Source organism: Bactrocera latifrons, unplaced genomic scaffold (assembly GCF_001853355.1).
Source record: "Bactrocera latifrons isolate USDA-ARS-PBARC rearing strain unplaced genomic scaffold, ASM185335v1 scaffold_59, whole genome shotgun sequence".
Lineage (NCBI taxonomy): Eukaryota > Metazoa > Arthropoda > Insecta > Diptera > Tephritidae > Bactrocera > Bactrocera latifrons.
The window spans coordinates 1277251-1295236 of record NW_017537256.1 but is presented as its reverse complement, the minus strand read 5'-3'; the positions used below and the strand labels follow the sequence as shown (position 1 = coordinate 1295236).

The window sequence follows — 17986 nt, the reverse complement described above, 5'->3', positions numbered from 1 at the left end:
AATTTACTGGAACCAGAAGTAATCGGAAATGTATATGTAACCAAAAAGTACGTAACGCAAATACATATATCCTAAAAGTATACTACTCCTACAACGTTTTCGCATATTTTATTGTTAGTACATATGTTCATATGTATGCTTTTGTCCAGCTGCAGGATAACCACATGTGTGTGCGACGCGTGTGTGAGCGATTGTACCTGCGGTAGACGTTGAACAAAATTGTTATATAATTTTCGATAGCAAAGCTATATTACTGCGATAATGCGTACGTCTGTATTAAAGCGTGTTTGCAGCGCCACAAAATATAGACATTGTTGTGCGTCAAGTGAAGAGTGCGAAGAAGCTACAGAGATTGCTTGACGTAAACTAAATTTCATATTTAAATGCTTCAGCTGTGCCTTTGTAGAACTCATCATATCTTATACACCCACATTTTTGTGCAAAACGACTTGCATATACATATACATATATACTTATACATAAGTAAAAGAAGTGAAAAGGTCCATAGAATATTGTGGGTACGGTAACCAAACACCTTTTTATTGTTGGCACAGCAGCAGTCAATTTCAAGCATGTGTATGCCGTTACTTTGCAGTTACATATATATAAGTATATATCTGTCAATTGTAAACACCGTACGCGCAGGACTCTTTACCTGTCACTTGACATATCAATTGTTTTTACTTTACTTGACTTCAGTGTGCAGTTTTAGTTAAGAGCTTTTTGTGCAGCTGTCAAATTTAAAAAATCAGATGTTTTGTAAAATGTACAGAGCCGGGCAATGTGTTTTATTGGAGAGCAAAATTGTATTAAGTGCGGGTTTCGCGAGAGTACACGTTGTTATTTCTCTCGCATAGAGGCTGTTGGCCATAAAGTGCAGGTACGAAAACAATAACTGCCATCATTATCGCCATTACTGCTGTTGCTGTTACACATCCTAGCCTAACAAAAATATTGTTATGTAGAGAGTACTTCGCATATATTTGCAGAAAAAATTGGAAAGAAAGAATCTGAAACAAACAAGAATATTTAAAAAAAAATTTAGTTTTGAAACCCTAGTTATAACGGAAGCAATACCGTATTGTTGTGTTTTCCGTCTAATACTCGCGTCCACTTTGTATTCTTAACAATTATTCCAATAAAATATAAAAAAAAAAACGCTTTATTATGCAACTATTGTACTAACCAGCTGTTTGTGTGCAGTGTTAAATATTGGTAATATTGTACATACATACGTACATGTGCAGAGTCGTGTTTGCATTTTTCGATACAAGAGCGGTCATATACGTATGGCGCATGAATGTGCAACCGGTTGGCAGACTGTGCAAAAATTCAAGTACAAGGATATTCTCCTTCAAGGTTTCATTTCGCCTTCAACAGTCAACATACAAATGGCTACTGGCCATTTGCGTTTACACCAAATTGAAGACTTTGACGACGCTTTGCGTTGCAGTGTTGCGTTATGCAACTGCTTACGTATTTTATGCACAGAAGCGACCTTTTCCACTTGCGTGCATAATCAATGGAAAAGCAATTTTCACATGCATACACAGCTACATACTTATACATATGTTTGTATATAGAGAGTATGGCTGTATGGCGGTAATTGTACACCATAACACGCCCCTTTTGAACAAAGAGCATTCACACTCATCCAACATTTGAAAATTTTATAATAACAACAATAGCGAAAAATTTTCTATAAGCAAAACAAATAAATCAATACTGAGAAGTTTATGCTAAAAGCATAAATTAACTAATTTTTAGGCACCTCATCAGTATACAGTCCGCTGTTGCCTTATTGCTTGATTAACTGTATGGAATTTAGCGATTCTTTGCATATTTACAGGTTTAGCTTGTGCGTCTGGTAAAGAGTGTGACTGCTTCCTGTGCTCATTCGAAATTGTTAAGCAAAAGTAACTTGTTCACCTGTTTTCCGGCAAGTTGAATTGATCTGTATAAGTATGTGCTTGTGTGCAAAAAATGTTTGCCATATATTTGAAAGAATTTGCTTAGCATTATATAACAAAATAAACCACTACGTTAAAGCATACCTAATCCAGCAAAATCCACTGCAGCTTATATGCAATTCAATTCTAATATTTAATTCAATTGAAATGTTTAATTCAAATTATAATGCAAATGTAATTCTGCTTGCTTCCTTCAAAAATATCTAGTAAAGATCAAAGCGTTACTAGCGTGGTGAATTTTCAACGACCATGTTGCCACTGCGCACGAATATCTCATATATGTATATGTTACATGCTACATACATATATTTATTTGTTTTGATTAATAATTGTCTTTAATATTTCCTAATGCATTTTTGTTTTATTATTTACTTTATTAATCTTTAATTCAATCAATTTTTAAAACTAGGTGAATGTTAGAAAATCTAAAAATGGCAGTACAACATTGTTCACATACACAACGCTGCATTTCAAAAAGGGAAAAGTCAAGCTACAATTGTACACAATAGCGCTGTCAGTTGGCAGTTTGTTTTTTTCTGCTTGCTAGTAAACGCGCAAAGCAAAGTAGAATCGGATTTTGTTGAGTTGACATTTTTGGTGCATTCTTGGTTTATTATAAGATTCATTTTGCTAGTTCCAGTGAAGCGGTCGCGTTATTGTTTCGTCTATATTAAGTGGCAATTTTTGTAATATAAGAAAGTGCTTAATTTAAGAATATGTGCGCGTTCCTGTACGTAAGCGCATGCATACAGTACGCCGTCTGCAAATCGTTTCCAAAACAAATAGAAAATATAAATATACATTCGGTTAGAGAAAATATGTTAAAATACATCAAAGTGCGGTGCGGTGAAGAGCAGATGGTGTTTTGTTAGTGCCCGTCTGCTTGCCGAGTGCAGTGCATACAAAGGACGCGCGCATTTTTGCGCTTCGCTGGCAATGTGATCAAATGCATTTCTCTACACTTATTAAATTGTTCAAATGAAATGCTTGTGAAAAGTAAACAAATTTTTAGAATTATGAAAATATAAGTGAACGCAAATATTAATAGTAAATTCCAAGAAGGAATCTGAAAAGGTAATTGTTTTAGTTTAAAAACAAGAACGGAAAGGGAAGCCACGGAACAGCTGTACCGTACTTAAGCTGTGATTGGTAGTTATTTATTGTAGGCAGTGCAGTTGTGTTGCTATATCTACCAGCTGTTGCGATAAAATGCCCGTATGAGTTAAAGAAGGTAGAGATAATCTTTATATAATAATAAGTGATCAGAAAGTCATAAAATTAACATGCTTATAAGAAACATAAATAAATACGAACGAAGTCAACTGTAGTCAATGATGTAAAAGATTTTTAACGTTTTAGTACCATGCATTTGTGATTTGCAGCTGACTTTGTAGCTCGTTTATTTTCTTTGTGCTATGCATAGCGTACCTAACTCCTGTTGAGCAGATATCCTGGGTTTGTTGTCTACCGCTACATATTTATGCAGATAGGCACAAGTTATGCATATTATTTGGTGATATGGGCATGGACTTGTATATACATATGTACATACACATGTACATAGAACATTGAATATTCGTTTTAATAATATGAAATATTTTATGATACAGCATTATGTAAATCTTATCAGACAGCTTAAAAACAAGATTCGGCAGGAGTTAAAAACATTTCATAATCCATTATCATTAGTACCACTTTATTCTTCGAATTTCTATAATTAAATTCATACTACATACAAATATGCATATCTGTGTGTCTGTATATAACCTAAAATTTATATACATTTCTATATATGTACATGCATTTATAAATATTCCTTCTATGTATGGAAAATTATTATTCTAATAATTTTATCATTATTTCTTGATAAAAAACGCTTAGCGTTAATATAGTTTCACTGAATCACATCGTTGGGCGATTATATGAATGGAAAATTATGTAAATATTTACGCAATTATAAACTCAATACATGTGCTTATGTATATACATGTGTAGAGTTGATAAAGAACCAGCAAGTTATTTTTAATAGCCATTGGAAACGATTATTGTACAAATCTTAATGTCTATATGTAAAGTAGACATAATTAACACTTGACATTCATACATATCCCATACAAAATTATAAAAAATGTGAATACAAACATACATATATAGACATGTTTGAGATCCCTGTTGTACTGACTCATGTTAAATGACTTTAGCAACAGAGAAAATTCCAAGTGCATTCACTCGTACAAACACATACGAAAGTGTGTATCATAGTCTTATTATTTTTGTACTAATAACGCTATTTAAAACACTGAAACCAATTGTGCATATGTATATACAAGTGTATATGTATGTGTACATATGGTTATGGCTACTTTGTATAATGTATTTTTCTATGGTTTACTGATTCTCATAAGTAGAACAAATTGTAAAGTATCGTATCCGTATGATATTTTGGTACATAAACTTGATTAATTTTCAAATTTATATAATAAATACTCCATGTGAAATAATCCGATAAATTTTTGTAATATTCTGCGGTATTTTTATCACCTCTTTTGTAATTAAACAGTGTGATTGTGATTCATAAAAATATTTACATAAATACATACATACTTATACTCGTTGCTTATGAAATTTACTGTCTGGCATTGCTGTTACTACCTACTGGTGAATTCGATGTACTTTCATTAAGTTTGATTGATGACAATGTGGCATTAATAATTTGGTTTACTTTACAAAATTGTAATTTACGTATAACCTTTACAATATTTAAATATACATATTTCATTGTGCTATGTTAACAAATAATTATGTACATACTTATGTATAATAGAGTGCATAGAATAACAGTCAATGAGAAACAGGAAAAAATTTGTTTACCACTTTAATACATATACCCACTCTTTAATAGCGCTTAGCGCCTAATTTAACTCGTAGTACGACTATTTTTATACCCTGAACAGGGTTTGCCACGAAATTTGTAACATCAAGAAGGAAACATCGGATACGGTATAAAAATGTATACATATATTGAGTCGTTCACTAAGTAGTTTCGTATCATGACAATAGCTGATCTTATTGAATTTTTTTCGTAGTTAACAACATACTTACCTGCTTTACCGATATAACCAATATTAACGTCTTGTTGAACTCTGAATTTTAAGTTTACCATGAAGTTTCTAACTCCCACAAAAAATTGTCAGAAACCCTTATAGTATATCTATATATGATTGACGAGTGTGACGAGCTGAGTGGATTTAGCCATCTTCGTCTGTCAATATATGTACATAAATGCGAACTAACCCCTCAGTTTTTGAATACGCAATCTATAACTTTTCACATTTCCTTTCCTTGCGAAGAAGTTGCTTGTTTTTCGGAACGACCGATATCAGACCACTATATTATATAGCTGTCATACAAACTAATCAGTTCAAATCAAGTTCCTGTCATACAAAATTATACTCTAAGATATGCACCTATAAAGGGTGTTTCAGTTTGAAAACTGTTAATGTATTTGTGTATTCAAATGCTTATATTGATATATTGACATACCTACACTAATATGTAAAGTACATAACAAATAATTATGTAAATACAAATCACTCATACAAACATACTTTGAGCAAAAAATAGTAAGACTTTTTAGTTTAAACTTCGCAAAATCCTTTTGTTGAAATATTTTTTTTATCTTGGTATTACTGTTAATGACGTCTGTGCGAAATGTCACATCAATTAAGAATTTTGGAAAAGGTCTTCGGTGGGGTCGAATCAAAGGGATAGAGTGGGGTTGGTGGGGCATGCAAAGAGGTGGCCCGTGTCATGCGGAGACCCATTGTACGCAGGACATATATTGGATATGAAAGGGTCTATTCTGTATAAGTAGGAGTTTAACCTGCTACAGTTTTCAGAAGGAAGCTGTGCAAGTATTACTCTTGTTTCTCGCGACATCTCGAGCCCTTCGTCTGCGATGGGTGGTGAGTTGACTCCGATACGCCATTCACCGGAAGAAAGTCGGTGAAGGTATTGATGGCTCCACTGTGAATGTTGGTCAGTGTTTGTCGGAAGTTTATTGCGTCCAAAGTCGGGTCGACGTACTATCTAATGTCGTCGACGTAATTCAGGAATGACCTCTTGATGTTCTTAGGATGCGGTTTTGTAATTTCTGTGAATGCATCCCAGCAGGAACTGCTTGTCGGGAGTTCATTATGTTTCTCAACTGGGAGTTTAGGGGCCTCACTATGTAGGTCTTCGATAAGAGATATCAAGAGGCATTATGTTGTAGTCCGGAGTGCAGTGTTCTGGCAAGTATGCAGCTTCTTCGTCTGCGTTCCACTGCATCCAGACGACAATATTGGTGCGAGTAGTTGAGGACCAGCCGGCCGATTGCCTTGTAAGTTGCCAACAACATTTCTTTGTCCTTTCCGCATATGCTTCCATGACATTTTCAATTAAACAAGAATTGAAAGAAGAGGGATCACTTTGAGGAGACGGCATAAGTTTTGAAGAAAAAATTAAGAATCTAAAATTACTAACAAGTCTTACTACGTTTTGCCTTTTTTTTGAGTTTTTTAGTCTGCAGTACAAGCAAACTTAATAAAAAAATTATAACGTTTCAGTTTGATAATATTATTTTACATATCACATAATGTGTGAAATACATACATACTTGATATATTGGTCTCTTTACTCATACATGTCCATATAATAAATACACGGATATAATTAATTTATTTTATTTTTTGCCCCTACCACTTAGTTTTTTGCTTATTTCAAGGCCAATGGTAATAACACTTTTATCGTTTTTATTTGAGATTTGTGCGGAGAAATTAATTCAAATAAGTAAAATGTAATAACTTACAAATTTTTATTTCCAAATTGTTATAGTTACTTGCATTAATAATAATAAAAGGTTAATGCGTAATAAGTTTATACAAATATATGCCCTCGACTACCAGCTTGAAAAAATATTTCTAAATATTTTATTATGAATCATAAATCAGATATTAACTAATAAATATTTCTACATTCAGAAATATTATAATTTTATCCAAACGGAATTATCCGCGTGCCGCTTTCAATGGCGTCTTGCCAATACATTTGTTTGCCTGCTGATAAATTAGATAAATTAAAATTCAATATTTTACATTTTATTTTCAATAAACTGCTAAGCATTGTTTATTTTGCTTGCCCATTTCAAAATCAATAAAAATACTGCAACCATACATATATGTAGGTATATGAAAGCCAAATCCAAATTGCCGAAAAGGTTCAGCACATACAGATAATTTGTAACAGTTGCCAAGTTCAATGTCGTAAACACATTTGGCAGAACTGCATATATAGTTTTCAAGAACCGTCAAAGTGTAATGACTGCAATCATATAGAGAAATATTCTGCAGTGGCTGGCTGGTAAACTTGCGTAATGCTTTTCCATTTGCGTCAACATACGTAAGTAGGGTATGTATGTGGATAGATATACTGCTGGTATACATATATGTATGTAAATATATTTGTACATAATGACATAAGATGATTCGATTATATATATGTATGTATGCATGTACGAGGTGTGTTCTAAAAATAACTGGAATTTAAAAATTTCGAAAGTTTGAAGTTTTGGTTCAGTTGTCAAAGTAAGTTCAATCACATTTTCTTTATTTTATGAGCTTGGCGACTTTCGCTTGTTAAAAGAGATGACTAAAATGTAGACGATTGAGCCTTATTTTAAAGTTCCCGCTATTTTTTGAACACACCTCGTACAAGCAAGTCGAAGTTTTGAATGATTTCTTGAAAAATATGTATTTCCAACCTTATTATGATTTTTGCTACTCTCTAGAGTTCTTTTAAAAATAGTCGAAAACGAATTTTGGTATTTCTAATCAAACTTCAACTTATTTTTGTTTTATATTTATACTAATACATAAACCAATATGAACCATTTTGGTTGACCACTTCTTGCCATTTTCCCGCTAGAGACATTATTCCATCAGTGTAAAACTTTCATCATTGTTGAGCTACATGAACTGATACAGTATCGTCTCTGTAAATTTAACAAAATTGCTTTGGTGGCTTGCGTGGCATTCTTCCCTTTTTATACAAAATTTTCAAAATATAGCGAATTTTTTTATTATTTTTACTAATATTTGAACAGCTGTAACTTTTTTCACCACTAATTTGAGGTCGATCTTAGCATACATCTATACATAACTGCATAGTTTTATACGAGTAAAAATACTTCTGAAAAAATAAAGAACTACCGCCGTTGAAGCAAAAGCTTGGTGATACACGTCGTATACGTTACTAAAAACCCACACTTGCCTGCCAGAGCAAATGCAACGTTAGTGTACACACATGCATTCATACAAACACGCTGTTGACAATTGCCGTCAATTAAAATCAAATAGCCCAACACTGATTGTAAGTGTGCGGTCATAACCAAACCAACTGGCTCACGCCAACAATTACCACTAAAAACCTTGCAATCCTCACAGCAACAATATAAACCGATCAGTGGTTTATCTTTTTTAATTGCAATCAACGTTAATGTTTATTGTAAACGTTTGACAACGCTCGCAAGTTATAAAGAAATGATTGGAAACTGACTTTCAAAAGGCCAATACAATTTTATGATAAAAGTGGAAGAGAAGCTCGGCGACTTGTACTTATAAGTCACATTATCGGAATTGAGTTATGAGTAATCTGTTGAATACAATGCTCGCGACAGACTGCAAACGGCATCTTGCCAACGACAATAGGACGACAATAGGACGACAGTAGAGTTGACAGTAGAATGGAAGATAGAGAGATGAGGTAGAGTGGTGATGCCACTAATATGTGAAATGTAAAATTATTCAAAGCTCTAACAAACCTGACTTTATTTTTACAAATAAAAGCATAAAATAGCTCTGTTACATCATTTATGATAACAATTGATAGTTTAAGAAAAAATATTTACCTATTTACTTTTTTTTGCATAAAAAATTTCACTTTGAACAAAATATCAAAATTTCATTGAAGTGCAAGGTATTAGTATGCCCTCAACGAAATTGTGTACGTGAAAAATGGACAACTGCGTTGTTTTGTGTACATGCCGGCCATTGTTATGTTGCTGCCCTCTCACAAACGTTCATGTAGTAGGACTCACAACACCATTTTCAGTTCACTGTCGTGCTGCTGCAGTCTGTCGCGAGCATTGTGTTCCGCACATAAAGCAAGTATCCATTACTGTTAGGAGGGACCGTGAATGAAAAAAATTTAACAGAAAGAAAGAAAAAAATTAAATAAAAAATGCAAAATTTTTTAAACATAATCGATTCATTATCACTGAATTACATTTCAAACAGTTAAGGGCTTCAGCAAATACTGTATAGAAAAGTACTCACTTTTGGTAATTGTATACCGGCGTGTTGTTTTCTTAAGTTTTGTGTATTTTCATACCCAAATAAAACGTCGTAAACAACGCTGTATTCTCCTACATAGTTCAAAGAGTTCTTTGTCCAGTTTTGTATAGTATAATTACATAGGCGACTTATGTATGTATAGTTCGTAGACTTTTACTAGCAGATACATTCGTACTTACATCGGTAGGCACACACTTGCTCGAACAAATATACATAAATAAATTAGTTGGTTGGCAAAATACATGTTTTGCCTATTTATAAACCACATGAGCCACATGAATTCGCCGTTTCTTGATTTGTTTACCGAAAATATGTAGAAAATTAAGAAAAAACGCCTCCAGTTTATCACAAATTATACGTCCTGACGCTGCCAGTTCTTTTTACATGTTTTAAATTTTAATGCGGTTTTCGATTTATTTCAAAACATTTAGCATGAATTACATACCACAAAATTACTTCGCATTAGTTTATTTTGTCCGAATAATTGAAGCTTATGCTATAAATAAAAGCTTTAGAAATGTGTGGTTGATATAAACGTTATATGTACAAGGAAATAAGTGAATAAGTCGCCCAAAGATTGTAGTCGAAGTATACAAGTTTTCTTCGTTTAATTTACCTTAAGCGGCGGCCGCTTGACAGCAAGTCGTCATAAAAAAAGATACACCTAGAGTTCTATATAAGTCGCATAAAAGAAATTGTAAATAAAGCTCGTCGAAGTAACTACCTATATTAATATTATTTATTAGCAAATATAAATATTATCTTATTTAAAGCTTCTTTTATATTTGCGGTATTACCGATTCTAGGAACATTTATCAAATACTGATAAGATAACTATAACTTGGGGACAATCTAATATTCATTTTCAACTGGTTAATCCTCAAAATATTTATGGTGCCTATGTTATATTGCGCTTTATTTATAACAAAAAAAATTCAAGTTTATCATCGGTTTTCACAAAGCTTTAATACCCTTCACAAGTGAATTTCGATAGCAACTATGTGTAAAAACGTAACTGGCCACAGGAAAAGCTTCTGATTTCTTTCTGTCACAACAGTTAAGTCGAATTAAGGTTAGTTAATAAGGAAAGAAAGATTTTTTTTATAAAGATTGTGATTCTAAACGATTATTGAGAATGACTGTTACATGCTGCTGTGATCTGATATAGGAGGTTCCAGCAAACGAGTACATACGACGACTAAATCAAGTTACCTCGTCACGGTAATCCTTTTATATATACATATATATATATACTTTCTGGGGTCTCTAACGTTTCATTTAATATTTCGGAATTTGAAAGCCTGCTGCTGAAATCTGATAACGCACAACTTTGTTGTAAAGTTTGACATTTTTGACATTACATATACTCAGAACGTTTTGCTTTACTAGCACTATTTGTATTGTACAGTAACTGAATTCAATTTTTGGCGACGAAGCTCCCTCCTCCTGTTTATCGAAGTAAAATTTCATGAAGTGTAGATTGGCGAGAGAAATAAAAAAAAATACGATAACGATGCTTTGAAAAACTTCGTGACAGGTGTTGAATGGTGGATCTACACATGTGAGTCCAAAAGTAAACAGTATAATCGATCTTTTGCACGAAGCACTTCCAGCAGCAAATGGCTGCGTGTTTATTGAAAAACTGGGTATTCGCCATATCACTAGAACAACGGAGGACAGTAAACTTGGAGTGATGCACAACCAGTTGTTAGCAGTTGTCTTTAAAGAAATCAGGAAAACCAATTGCTAAAGACGCGTCTTCAGCACAATAACGTGAGCTCTGAGAAATCGACTGAGGCAAATCCATTTTTGAACACTCAAAACATAGATTTGATGAGCCATTCACCGAATGACTTCCTTTTATTTCCGTACGAAAAAATATACTCAGAAGACAACATTTCTGACATCTGATGCGTTCAGAATCTATGTTTTAGAGATGTCTCAATCGGAGCAGCAAACGTGCTTCCACAAAGCACGGTTGGTTCAAAAGCATGCAAATATATATACATTTCGATATTAAGAGTATTTTGAAAAACAATAAAGATTTTTACTATGGTTAATATGTGTTTTTTTGCTCTCGAATTCCGAAATATAAAAAACAGCACTCATATACCTTGCTCATGGTGAAAAAATAAACACAACCCATTTAAACTAATGAAATAAGCGGTCAGTAATATTCTATATAATTACTATTAATGATAATCTGAGCTTAATTAAAGTGTCATTCTTACATATACATACGTACTCCTGAATGAAAACTCATATCAAAAATTAACGTTATTTACTTTGTCAGCATTACTGTTAATGTCAACTGTACTGCTAAAATAATAAGGTAATTAAAAGCTACTGATTAAAAACACAAGCTAGTTTGTTGACTTTTGAATGAAGCTCTCCACTATCGCATAAAATKAATCATCCAGTATTTACAGCGCTTATTAGTCTTGTTTAGAAACATATACATACATATGTAACCAGTCTAGTCTCCAACGTAAGCCAAAAATCAAATCAACCGCAAACACGTGTTTACATTTAACCGGATTTTACCAGAGTTTTAGTTCAAATAATCGAATATCCGCAAATAATACTATTTTATGTGCAAATTTGCACTTATATTTTAAATGACTGAGCTGATATTGTGCAAAAGAGTGGAAAAGAAACAGTAAAAAATGTTAATATGTTAGCATAGCCGTTGCCTCAATGCAAAAAATTAGATTGTTTAAAAATAAGTGTGTTTAAACATTTATTGCATATGGAAATTGCCAAGTATTTAGCACTTTAAAATGTGATAATGGAAGGCAGTGACGTCTCATGATAGAAAGCTGCCATCTGTATTATTATTAAATACCTACTTCTAATGTTCGGTTAGGTTATACTGGGTGGATAATTGTCACGCTATGCGTAAACCTTTTGGTCCCTTCAAATGTGAGAAGATTTAGTTTAATACGAACTGAAGTATTTGAAATACTCGATTATAAGGGTTTTTATGAAGTTTCATGTCTATTTTTGATATTTCATTCAGTCCTTTGAACTGATATCTAAGACGAGTTGTTGATAAGATGGGGTACATGATCTTAGCGCTCTTGCATGCCCTTGAGGCATTCCATCCTACCCGTTTATTGCAACTAGTTTATTTCCTGTAATGATTCTGTAATCAGATGGATATCCGTAATACCTTTGAAGCCTGAAACACCGTATATCTTCATCCTTTTCTATACTAACTCCAAAGTCTGCGGTCTCAAAAATACCGCAGTATTACGGAAGCTTGAAGTCTCGAATAACATCTAGCTCCACGTAATAGTTTCCGACGCCCACTCCATCAGGCACTTTTATCCGTTGGTTTAGATGTTATAAGTAAAACTTCCGTCGACGTGTCGCGGGCTTCTGCACCATCCACCCTTTTTTAATGTCACTCCTCGCTCTCAGATAAAGCGTGAGGGTGTGTGGTTTATTTTATCCACAAATCCCCTGATTTTCGTGGTCCAAATCTGGCGGCTGATTTCACTGCAAAAACTCTCCATTACAATTTTGTTGATTAATCTTTCTAATGCAGCTATTGCAGTGGTTCTTAGCGCTCTCGTTCTGCAGATAACAGCGACCGTTGCATTCGCTTAAAAGAGTTCCAGTAAGAGATTTTGTTGGCCAACCAAGATGTTTCACAACATCTGATTCTTAGGCGCCTATTTCTTCAGGCAATATAATTCACGTCAGCCATAAAAATTATCGATATTAAAGTGTTCTGAAAATATACACTAGAGACTAAATATGACCCAGACTGGTGGGACTTCTGTTCGCGTACAATATTTTTCTATGTTCATGTGAAGTTTGATCTCCGATTATCAATTCGTGTGTGTTTTATCGCGGTCTATTTATGACGCTTAAAGTTTGATCTTTAAGGTTGTCGGCTTTACGTTTACCTTCCATTAGAAACAAACTCTGAATATATACCGAATTAAAAAATGTATATTTTAAAAATGTTCAAATAATAATCGTGGACAATTTCATACCCCGTACCGAATTGCTGGTTTGAATTATACCGTGAATTATACCGTACTTTCTTTCATATTACCGCTACAGCACTATTCTACTTTACCCAGATACAACTTCGATAGGCATAATTGAGTGCTAATGGATTATTTTCTGTCTGCAAAAATATCTTTATAGTGCGAATTAAAAAATTAATGCATAATAAATTATCCATGTCTATTTATTTTTCATATTAGGAGGTTATTGTACTCTTTTCGGTATATTAGTTATACCAAACTATATGTAAAGGTGTTTGAAGCCGAAAAAGTTGAATTTGACATGAAAAGATGCTGCACTTGCTGATTTCATATATACTATTTCACAATTATCAATATTACCACGTATGTAGAATAGGCAAATAAACCGATACTCTCTCCCTGCACAGATTAATCGGTTTTGATTTTTTAATTCCTTGTTAAGTATTTGTTAGAGATTATGGCATTTGATCTCACTTAAAATTCAATTAACCCGTCGTATTTATATCACATCTGTTAATTGTTGAAATGGTGTGAAAAATGCGCCCGGCGTTAAGGATCTGTGTGTAAAAGACGTTAAATACCAGTTGTTGAGAGTGATTTTAACCAGTTTTATTCGGTTATTACCACAGGTCAGTTGATAATTTTGCTTTGTTTATTGCTGATTTTGTTGCTTCAATTGCTTCAATGGTTTGAAAGTTTTTGTGCATGTTGATTAATAATTCAATTGAGTTGACGGGCGTTTATACTAAATTGATTAAGATGCGATCAAAAGGTGTAAATTTTGTGAACTTTTTCATTACTTCATATTTATTTTGAATTTTATTTGTGTTAATTGCTTCAATGTGTTTGTGTATTATGGATTTTTATAAAATGGCAATCTGCTTACAAAGTAATAAAATCCAATAGCGTTTAATTACTATTGAATACTTTTTCTATTGACTAGTTGGTAACTGTAGACCGATTACACACAAGCTGGGGTTGTTGGAATTAGAACTTTCATAGATGATGTTAAGCGGTCTCTCTCAATTTATGCTAATTATGAAACAATAATAATATCGAACTGCAGCGGATCAAAGTGCTTGTATATATTTTCAAGAAATCAATTACTGCCTAAAGCAATGGTTCAATCCCCTAAGAAATTGTTCAGATCGGCTTGTATATATTTTCAAGAAATTTGGCATGAATTATTTCCGAAAGCAATGGGCAATCCCAAAATAAAGGGGTCAGATCGGATGAACTCTAGCATATATGTAGCTACTATACAAACTGAACGATCAAAATCAAGTACCTACATTAAAAACTTTTTCATATGAGAAAATATTTTCACGAAATTTTACACGAATTATTATTTCTTTTTTAATTCCCCTAATGTCCCTAAATTTTATTATTTCAAACTATTTTTCGAAACCAATGTAATAAGCTGTGTTAAAATTTATTTTTTCTTTATTACAGTTTCAAAACGTGGACTAATGAAAACAACCAGCAGGAAAGCTCAACGATTTTGAAAAAATCTGTTATTCCAAAGGAAAAGACAACAATATAACCAAAACGTCAAGATATAGTAAATAAACCACGCCATTTAATATATTCTACAACTCCGTCAGCAAATTTCAACTCACCAGATTTTTCGTTCGTTGCAACGTTCTAATTCTGTAATGTTAATTAATGCAAGTTCCAGTGAAGAAGCTGCTCGTTTTAGTAATACCAATTTAACAAATAAATTAATCCATAAAAATATATGTACCACAGCCAAAAATTCTGCAAGATCCAATCGCCTGTACAATACCAGTGTCAGCGAACACTACCGAATGGCGAATGAAATAAAAGAGACTGCTACTGTGGGGTGTCACGTCTATGATAATGGCGGCGCATTGGCACAAAGGTTGAGTGCAACGCTAGGTACTTGCTGGTGTCATCTGCGAAAGGACCAAGTAAAGTGCGTGAATTGTCAAAGAGCTGCAGCTGCCGCCGCGACTACGACAACAATGGCGACAATGACGACGATGACCACCAAAGTCGCGGCTGATAGCAACGAAAGCACTATTGCTGAAGGTGATATTAAAGATGATGATTGTTCTGATTCTAATTGTGATTCCGATTCTGATACGGCCGAGATAGGCAATGTTACGGTTAATGAAGGCGGCGATGCCAGATCGTCCATTGATTGTAAGACAGTTATGGAGAATGCATTTGTCGATAACGAAGTGACAACGGTTTTGAATGGTGCTAAATTTAGTCAAATAATGAATATATTTCAAAGTAATATTAATAATGCTGCTAGTAATTCTAATAAATGCAAAGAAGCGTCTGCAAATGCTTATGTTAATAAGAATTATGGGAAAACTGTTTATAATAAGAATAAACGTAATAGTAATAGTGATACAATAGTGTTTAGTGAACGTAGTCTAAAACTCGCAACTATAAATTTAAGCCAAAATAGTAGTAGTAGTAGTAATTTGATTGAATGCAGTAGTGAAGAAATCAAATCTAATGTGCATGGTACAAAAAGAAATTCAACGCATACTGACGAAGCAATACCTAGTAGTGAGTTTTGCGCACAAAGTGACACTTTTGCTTCAGCGCGTGCGCAACTGCTTGCCTTCTGGCTGACATTTGTTGCTTTTTGTGATGCGGTTACTATTAAACATGACGATCCGAGGCTCAAAGATGCACGGCGACGTCAAGAACGGGAGAAATCCAGCAAGGAGCAACAAAAGAAAACAACAGACGCCCAAACGCTGCCTGACAACGAGAATGATACTACTAAAGCAAAGCCGGCGCGACATTTAAAGTTGCTGACCAATCGCAAGCTAATACTTCTATTTGTTGTATGTGTGTTTTTCTCCTGCTTGAATCGCATTGAAGGCCGTCCGAATAGTTTGCCGCAACAAAATGTGATTACCGATGGTTCAGCCATCACTTTACCGACCCCAGCGGCTGTTGTCGCTGCTACAACCTCAAAGGCGGCCAGGCAGGACGAAGGCGGTGCAACAACTGCACGTTTATCGGTAAGTTTTCATATTTGACTAACCGTATTTGTATTAGATCAAGTCTTATATTCCTATTTCATCTGCGCATTTTCATGTTTCGAAGATTTCGATTTAATGATTGAATTTTTTAAAGACTAAACAGTTTGTTTGCTCTAAAGCAGCGCCAACTATGTGTCACATGTATGTGGATGTATGCATATTGTTTCGTAATGATAGAGTATCTTTTTTATAACCATATTCAAATGGAATTTCCTTTCATTGCTCTTATATTGCAACCTTGAACTTGAAAGTGTTTATTATGAACGAACGGGCAGCTAGCAAACAGAGCGACTATTATCTAGTTACACATATTTACTCATATGTATGTATGTGTACATAGCAGTGTCCGTCAGGCAAATGCAACTAAAACACACTTGACTGACTTTAATAGAAACTATTCTGTGTGCAAATAAACATCGAAATATATGTGTGTGTGTGTTTGCTTGTGGCTGCTGGTATGTAAACTGCAGATGCACTGAAGCAGTAAGCGACATCTTTAATATACATATATTTATGTAGATGTATATAACCATATAAGCAAAATATTTTCGTGTGGAAGTATGAGTAATATTGTCATTAGCACTTTTAGCTTTTATTGCCATTTACAGTGACATCCTTGTAATACGAATCCATGATTTGTTCTCTTCCTCTATAATTTGCTGATGATGAATATTCGCATATATGTACTTTTGTCTATGTGTGATGTGTCTATTATTATAAATGCCGGTTTTATGATAGACTTTCTCAGCTTTATTTAACTATTTCCTTAGCTTCTAGCGTTAACAAATTTTGTTGGTTTTTTATTAGTCAGGCGGAGATCGTGTTTTACATTTTACTGTTTCCAGAATTTATGTTTATAATTTTTATTGATTTGACAATTATGGCGTCAATAAACGTCACATACTCGTATAGTGAACGGAATATATCATTATCAAATTAGTGATGATGCTTATTATATACCTACTTAAAGAAGTAAGAAAGCGGTAATTTCGGGTGCCACCGAACATTTTATACTCTTGCAACTTGTAACAATCAAAACCAGGGAAATACCTTAAAATGAAAAACATAATATATATAACTCATACACTAACAGACATATTCGACATAATATTTATTGGAAAAACGAAAATCATGACATGTAGTAGATGGGAGTTGAATGATCCGACTTTTTCTATTTTTGCCAGCACTGTGTACTATTCAAATGACACATAATAATATAATGTTCCAGCGATTCATTAGTTACCTCACAAGCCATTACCAGTCATATGGACTAAAGTCAGCCGGATGTTCGAAAATCCTGATTTTAGTTATATGGGCCTAGGTCACGTTTCGTTTAATTTTATTCATTTTAGGCACAAAGATACATTGTTATGAGTGAGACACGCTCTCACATGTCAGTGATATATCTTACATATTGGCCGATATATGCGTTGTAAAGTCACCTAGAAGTTTAAAATTTTGTATAAGAGGGCTGCGGGAAGTATTGACTTGATTCAACTCATTTTTGATACACAGTGATATTATTGTCAGGAAAAGATTATCTTGAATTTTAATTGTATATCTCATACATCGACCGATATTTTCGGCCAAAATCA

General features: G+C 33.7%; 1 protein-coding gene across 10 annotated transcripts in view; it reads left to right on the top strand.

The window, feature by feature from the left end:
- Positions 1-2524: 2524 nt before the first annotated feature.
- LOC108974826 (sodium/hydrogen exchanger 3) overlaps positions 2525-17986 on the top strand; it is a 67368-nt gene continuing 51906 nt past the window's right edge. For all 10 annotated transcript variants that reach the window (XR_001993828.1, XM_018942897.1, XM_018942892.1 and 7 more), the window contains exons 1-2: positions 2525-3201; positions 14815-16370. Coding sequence is in view for 9 of the 10 variants with exons in the window: in XM_018942897.1 (XP_018798442.1) it covers positions 15018-16370 (1353 nt within the window). In the remaining variant the exon portion in view is untranslated. The remainder of the gene's footprint in view (positions 3202-14814; positions 16371-17986) is intronic.